Genomic DNA, 8254 nt, shown 5'->3' on the forward strand with positions numbered 1-8254 from the left:
ATTCAAAAAAAAAAAAAATTTTATTTAGGGCCAGGCGTGTTGGCCCACACCTGTAATCCTAGCACTTTAGGAGGCAGAAACGAGAGACTGCCTGAGTCCAGGGGCTCGAGTCCAGCCTGGGCAGCTTGGTGAGACCTCGACTCTACAATAAATAAAAAATTAGCCAGGTGTGGTGGCACACACTTGTAGTTCCAACTACCTAGAAGGCTGAACAGAAGGATCACCTGAGCCCAGCGGGTTGAGGCCACCGTGGCCGTTGAGCGTGCCACTGCACTCCAGCCTGGGGGACAGAGTGAGACTCCACCTCAAACAAACAAAAAATTTCTTTAGGTAGTGAGAAGCAGTCAGGCTCACCGTGGTGTCACAAGATTATTCCCAATCTAATTTCTGTTTGAAACCTTGAATCTCATCACTGGCAAAAAAGTGCAGTCTGTCCGTTTTCTTCAGTTCATTTGAGAAAACGTATGCCAGTATCTATGGCCAGACAACCAGTGTGTCAGTCACTCTCCAGTAAAAGTAAGGAAAAGTTCAACTCACAACTCAATCACACAAGTGCTTTTCCTGAGGCAAGCCATAGTACTTCAGTACGCAGAAGTGATATCTACATATTTACCATTTCATCACACAGAATCTTAAAAAGATGGAATCAATGTAGAGATCTAATACATTTATACTCCATCACTAACATTCTTTGTTTTTAACGTTTTTTAAGAGAGAGGGTTTACTCTGGTGCTCGAGCTGGCCTCCAGCGATCCTCCCAGCTCAGTCTCTGGGGCAGCTGGGACTGCAGGTGCGAGCCCCCACGCCTGGCTCAGCACTGACATGCCTGACGGACTCGCACGACACGGCTACTGAGGATAACACAAGGCTTACCGCGACTCTGGCGGTCCTGCCTCGATTCTGACAGGTGACAACACTACCGTGACCTTTGTGCCGATGGCGCAAAAACAATACTTTATCACTAATAGTCCTGACCTTGAGTTAGAACCTGTGGGTACGTGAGGTCACACTATTGCCACGTTTATTTTAGGAAAAAAAAATAGGGCAGAAGAAAACACAAACCACTCCCAAACGTGCTGTCCAAAAATAGTACAGAATTTTGAGTATGTTTAGAACGTTTTTTCCAAATACATTAGACAGTATGAAATGGAATCATCCTACACCATTCTGTTATTTGTCGTCTTCACAACAAAGTCAATAAATCCACACGGAGGCATTATAGTGCGTGTACATTTTATTTATCTAATCTTCCCTACTGCTGGATATATATGTTGCTTCCAATTTTATTTTCTGTTCGTTTTAGAGTTTATTCTGAGCCTCCCAAATGCTTTCTAATTAAGATACGGTTTAATTTTCAAGTGTCTTTGCTCTTCCGGGCAAGAATAAGATAGTTACCTAAAAAGTAGCCCTTTCATTCTATTGATCCTGACCCAGAGACCACCAAGAAAGGTGTGAATGGTTTACATATGTGCAGCTTTCCATTCGAGCTCAGGCTGAAAGGCATAGTCAAGTACCCTTTTCAAGAAACTTCAACAAAAAAAAAAGAAAGAAAAAAGGCCGGACTCGGTGGCTCAGCCTGTAATCCCAGCACTTTGGGAGGCCGAGGTGAGTGGACTGCCTGAGCCCGCAGGTTCGAGACCTGCCTGGGCAACTTGGTGAGACCTCATCTCTACAATAAACCAAAAAAATTAGCCAGGCGTGGTAGCACGCACCTGTAGTTCCAGCTACTTGGAAGGCTGAGGTGGAAGGATCGCCGGAGCCCAGCGGGTCGAGGCTGCCCAGCGGGTCGAGGCTGCGGTGGCCGGGAACGGCCACTGCACTCCAGTCTGAGTGACAGAGTGAGATTCCAACTCAAAAAAAAAAAAAGAAAAGAAACTTCAAATAACTGAATTCAGTATTTTACAACCTAAAGATAATTGGCCATCTCCAAGAATCTTTTTAGCTTTGATATAGATATCATGGGTTTTGACTTGTAATTCTACAGCTTGAAATATATACAGCTGAGCTTGAAGGATGAGACACATAGTTATTTCCTACAGATAGTCTCTGATATGGAGCAGGTGGTGAGAATTAAAATCTACCATCTCAGGCCGGGTGCGGTGGCTCACACCTATAATCCCAACAGTTTGGATGGCTGAGGTGAGAGGATTGCCTGAGCCCACGGGTTCAAGACCAGCCTGGGCAACTCGGTGAGACCTCATCTCTACAATAAATCAAAAAATCAGCCGGGTATGGTAGCGCGCGCCTGTAGTTCCAGCTACTCTGAAGGCTATGGTTATTTAAACATTTTAAAAACTGTTCTCTACAAAGGTGTTACCAACCAACACATCAATAAGGTTTCTTATCACTGGTCATTACCACTCTTTAACCTTTTCTAACCTTTGCTGGCTTAATTAGTATGTTTAGCTACTATTCAGAGAGATCTACTTTCCCTGAGCGTAATTTGTTTATAACGAAAGGTCTGTCTTGAAAGACCTTATTCAGGTTGCTACAGAAATAAGAAATATAGAAAGAAGTTAACCGAGGCGAGAGGATTGCCTGAGCCCACGGGCTCGATATCAGCCTGGGCAAAATGGTGAGACCTCGTCTCTACAAAAAAACAAAAATTAGCTGGGATGGTAGGACGCACCTGTAGTTCCGGCTACTTGGAAGGCTGAGGCAGAACAATCGCCAGAACCCAGCGGGTCGATGCTGGGATGGCCATGAGCATGCCACTGCACTCCAGCCTGGGCGACAGAGTGAGACTCCAACTCAAAAAAAAAAAAAAAAGAAATTAAATGTTCTGATCAGCTGCTTTATGTACAGAAGGTCCCCCAAAACTAAAAGTTATGATTCTTAGAAAGTACTACCTAACAGCTGTAGCTCCATAAGCTCTTACCCGTTTGAGATCACTTGTCGATCTTCGCCTAAATTACAAAGTCACCTGTGTACTTTTTCCTTTTCTGTGTTCTCCAATAAGCTGAAAGTACCCATAGTCTTGGATTAGACAACCACTACTACATTTTAAAATAAATATTTCTATTAAGACAAGTTAGAGGCGTAATACAAATGAAAAATTAGGTGTTTTACATGCCACGGTGTTGTAGAATGAATGAACGATCGAGAAGCATCTATGACGGGGCAAGTGCTGTCTTAAGACGAAGCCTCTGCCCTTGTGGACGGCACGAGTGCAGGAGGCAGACGCAGGCAAGTGAACCACCATGGTTTCTAATCAAGACAGCCCCTGAGTCAACTGATTAAGTCAAAGGTTTTAAGAGAACTATCTAAATGACAAATACAAGCAACACCCTATATGAAACTAAGAAGCATCTGAGAAGGAAGAGGCTCTGGACACCGACAACACAGCCACCCTTTAGACACACCAGCATGGACGTGCCACAGTCCAGCTGCAGAGTTCTCTCGTCTGAGCGCTCTTGCTGTACATGTGTATTGTTAAGTCACAGGAGATAAAAGCCCTTTAAAGGAAGAGTCTTGAAAGAGGCCACCTGACCCACCGACACAGAAAGTTATAAAGACAGCTGTCTTCATTTTATTGCCACATCAACTGCCCAGCGGCTGACACAGCCAGCTCAGGCACTAACGCAGCCCTCCCCCGCAAAAGCCCCCTGCACCTCCCATACCACTCTTCAGCCCGGGCTCCGGGGCCCAGCTGAAGCAACTCTCTGAAATCAGACGGGCACAGATCACCAGATGGAGACCATGCTCCTGCTGGGCCCACCAGCGAGCACAGCTGTGCAAGCATCGGAGGCTAGGCTCCCAGCCCCGGATCCTCGGCTCTCAGGGCAGAGAACAAGGATGGGCATCCATCCTACTGGCACAGGCAATGCCAGAGACACATGGTCTTAGAGTCACCTGCAGCAGCAACAGCTTGTGCCTTCCCAGCTTCCTGATAGCTGCAACACCTCGTGCCTTCAGAATCTGCTGGCGAGCCAGTTTTGCCACAGCTGTTGCTCCTGGGTCCATCTGCACCAGCAGCCCCTCCACAGATTTCATAAACACCTACTTTACCCCATTAACCCGTCTGCTTGCACCATACACAGGGGCTCTCAGAATGAACACTTGATCATGTGTGTCTAAAAGATCTTTTGATTTTGCCATTGGACACCTGAGGTCAAGATTAAGTATTTTCACTCAATCATTAGACATACAGAAGGTATATTTTTTAGTGAAAAGTATCAAAACAGACATGAAGATAAGACTACCTGCAAAAGTCATGGAAATGACTCTAGAAATCTACAGTTTTTGGCTTGTCCCAAACCCCCTTTGTAATGGAGTAAAACAGTACCCTAATTGTAAACAGATATTCAGTTACAAATGAGAAATTTAAATAAAATATTTTCTTACTTGACTGCAGCAAACACATTATCTCCATTTTGAACAATTATACAGTTTTTCTTTGCTTCATTTATACCAACATATACAGGAAGTTCATCAGGAGAATCCCTGTTTAAGCAAAAGATATTAAAAATTTAGCCACCCATAATTTATATTATCAGGCAAGTGAAATTTTAGGTCTACAGACAAAAATTTATAGCTGTATATGTTTATTTTTTAATTGAAATAATTGTGCCAGGTTTAAGCTCCAAGTTCCTTAGGACTATCTAAGACAAATCTTATTTATATATCAGAACCAAAAATTAAGATTCTTAGGATCTAGTTGCTTTTATACCCACATACAGAGAAAGGAGGAATAAGGACTGTCAAAGGACACTGGGAAACCACACGCCACACATCCTCATCATCATCTCCACATGTTCTCACTCGTAAGTGGGCCTTAAATATTTATTATCACACTACGAGAAAGGGATTGGCAGTAGTGGGACACTGCCAGGAGGCAGGGTGGAGGAGGGCACACAACATCACCAAGGGCACTTAATCGGACGCCAGGTGAAGTGAGGACCTGTGGGAGGCTCCAACGCCACCTGGGCACAGGCCACTTATGTACCCGATCCTGACTTGTACCCCACATCTTTAAAATTAAGAAAAAAGATTAAAAAGGTAGAAAAGAAACAGGACACAGTTATAAAGCACTACAGGTAAAGGGCCCTATCGTGTATAACCAAATCCTTTCATTTTGAAGTCAAGGACACAAATGCAGAGGTGAAGCCACGCAGCCAAGGCCCTTGCAAGCCCACGCCAGAGCCAGTAGCAGAGTCCACACAGCTGACCCCGGCCCACACGCCACGTCCACGAGCACACCTGCCCCTGGGCCCGCTCCCACCGCACAGGGCAGCACCTCTCCTGCTCCCAGTGGACGAGCCCATTCCCCTGGAGCTGACTCTCTTCCCACATCCTGAGCACCAGGAGGCACTCATTAATCTCCAACATTGCCATCGGTATGTTCAACTCTTATTCCCATGGTCACAGGAGAGGAAACTGAGTTGTGGAGAGCCACAGCCATCCATGGCTGGCACAGCCAGAGACAAGCAACGGGGCCAGTCTGAGCGCAGGTCTTGACCATCAGCAGCCTCTCTGGCCCCTGATCCCCAGGGTTTACTTAAGACACAACAGCTGCTCTAAATGAGCTTTCTTGAGCTAAAAGAGCTCTTCTGAACCCAAGGAAAAAAGGTGTAAAGCCACAAAGGAAAAACCAGTGAAACTAACCCTGAAGAGTTTACCCATGCCAGGGAAGGCTAAGATGGCAACAGCAGTGACAGCAGATGGCTCACGTACCCACCACAGGAAAGATGTGCCTCTTGCCTCGGGGAGGCCAGTTGACAACTCTCCACACTCACTAGCAGGACTCGCTAGCTGCATGTCAGAGAGGAAGAAAGGCCCTCACCTGAAATATCCCATGTGGAACTGAGTGCTACCGTCTCCAACAATTATGGTCTGGAACTCAGGAGGGTCGTAGTAAAACCGCCAGTGAAGGTTGAAATTTAGACCTGTGGATTCTTTCTTCAACTTGTGTTTTCCAGCAAGGATATCATAAGGACCTACTAACTGAAGTCCGAGGCTTGCAGAAAGTGAATCTATAAAGAAAGTAAGTTTATTTAGACAATACTTTCTGGAGGCAGGTAAGAAGTAATGTCTTTCATTAATAAACTGTTTCTAAACAACCTTCTTAAGAGTTTATAAAGTTAAAAAAACTTTATATGTGAAAATGTTAATTATAAACACTCAATGGCAAAGAATTAACAAATGTGGCAATCACATTTAGGATCTCCTTTTAAATTCACCACTGACTTAGCCTAACATTTCAAACACTCCTGTTGTTTCTTATTTTAGCCAAAGCAAGACTGTTCTGTGTTCCTGTAGGCATATGGGAGCCACAAACACTCAACTTGTCTCATTATCACTATATTGCTGTGAGCTCTGGGAGAGACAACACAGCGAAAAGTGTGGATTAAGGATGCTGATGCTCAAAACACTTCCTTCCCATTCTCTCTACCTCAGTTAATTATCACTCCAGGTTTCCTTGACCACTGGACAATCTGTTTGATGAACCCTAACGCTGGATGATTCCATCTTTCTTTCCTCATTCACAGATTACAGAGAGCTAAATAAAACCACAAGGCAGGAAGTCTGCAGATGTACAATTTATGATCTCAGACGGTCCTTGCTGCTTCTCTAGGAGGGAGGTAAGCACTCCAGGCAGGACCCAGTCACTTAAGGAGGCAGAGATGAAGAGAGCAAGAAAATTCCTGGAAAGGTAACATGGATAAAAGCATGGAGATCGTTTATTTTGATGGGGGGCGGGAAACTGATCAGTTTAGCTGGAGAGTAGAATAGCATTAATTTTCAAAGCAATAAGAAAACTAAAACCACTGGTCACCATAGCCAAAGATAGCATGAGTTAACAGTCTAGCATACAGAAATAAATTTCCATACTTTCCCCAGTACAGACATAATATATAAGTATCTTGAAAAAGAAGCCACGCTGTTTTGTAATGTGCTTTTGTCCTCCATCCTGCCCACTGACACTTCTATTTCCCCATGTTATCAGTGTTATTCTACATGGTTTTTAATTGTGCATGAGATTCCATCATAAAGAGGCCACTCCCCATCTACTCGCCTGTTGATGGACATTTATTATTTCTCATTTTTTTCTATTCTAAAAGTGCTTCAGTGAACATCTTTGCCAATACATGTTTGTACACAGTCATGACTAGTTTTAGAGAAACTGCTGCACAGTTCTGATATATTGCCAAAATTCAGAGTATGGACCAATATACATTTCCACCAAGAGTGTATATGAGTGTTTGCCAATTAAACAATTTAAACAGCACAAAAGGGTATGCAATCAAAGTCCCTCCACCACAGCCCACCAATAGCTTCACGTGTGTCGTATCAGAGACAGTAAGCACAGGAAGAGTATGCAGGGATGTGTGTGTGGATCTGTGGTTTTTAAAAAAAATAATGACAGCACAGACTACACACTCTTTTTCTACCTGACATAGTTCAGGCATGATACTTTATCGTTCTCTAAAAATCTGCCTCATTATTTTAAAACTATGCATAGCTACTGAATAGATGTGATAATGATGGGCATTTAAGCTGTTTCCCATAGCTTGCTTGAATAAACATCCTCGAACACAATTCCTAATGCATGCCATCCGTGAGACAGTTCTTGGAAGGGGAACTGCCAGGTCGCACACAGACTCCTGTGGCGTGTGAGAGCACGCGCCTCCCACCCCATCCCATCCGAGACTATTGTGAAATCATTCACCTCAGCCAATATCACAGGTGACAGCGCATGCTACGACAGCATCAGTGGGTATTTCTCTTGTTGAAAACCTCTGAGAATGTTTCTCTTCTATGAACTGTTTATACCCTTGGTCCAGTTCCTGTGAAGGTATCTTTTCCTCTTACAGAAGAAAAATGATTGTGGGGCAACTCACCAGCTGGTTTTTCAGGATCAAGTTCCTCACAGAACTTCCAGAAGTGATAGAAATCTTCAGGTAAAGGCAGCTTATAATGACTTTCTACTTCTTTCCGAAGGTCACTGGGGACATCAGCTTCACGGGGTTTACTCTTCTTCACATCCACTGCTTCTTCACACTGAAAATTGACACAGAGAACATCAGGTCTCCAAATTACCTTCAGGAATTTCAGTAACTTCCCTTGCAGAATAACAATATTGCTCATTCCTGTCCACCCAACTCTATGAGACACATGTGTTTTCTTTAAAACTCTCTAAATGAGACTTCTAAGTAAAACCTAGGGATTCTTTTGGGCAATGAAAAAATAGTTTACATGGTGGTTAGAAGGGACACATAGAGCAAGTATACTTCTCTAAGGTAATGGACACAGA

The 8254-nt window shown here is 44.0% G+C and overlaps 1 protein-coding gene across 1 annotated transcript; it reads right to left on the bottom strand.

The window, feature by feature from the left end:
* Positions 1-4257: 4257 nt before the first annotated feature.
* On the bottom strand, positions 4258-8001 carry LOC103265820 (histone PARylation factor 1-like; the record flags this gene model as incomplete). Its single annotated transcript, XM_008063474.1, has 3 exons — positions 4258-4443; positions 5783-5972; positions 7842-8001. Coding segments are annotated over 3 exons (453 nt in total), but the record flags the coding sequence as incomplete, so codon positions are not given.
* Between the last annotated feature and the right edge of the window lie 253 nt (positions 8002-8254).

Source organism: Carlito syrichta, unplaced genomic scaffold (assembly GCF_000164805.1).
Source record: "Carlito syrichta isolate Samal-C Ts95f unplaced genomic scaffold, Tarsius_syrichta-2.0.1 Scaffold306857, whole genome shotgun sequence".
Classification (NCBI taxonomy): Eukaryota; Metazoa; Chordata; class Mammalia; order Primates; family Tarsiidae; genus Carlito; species Carlito syrichta.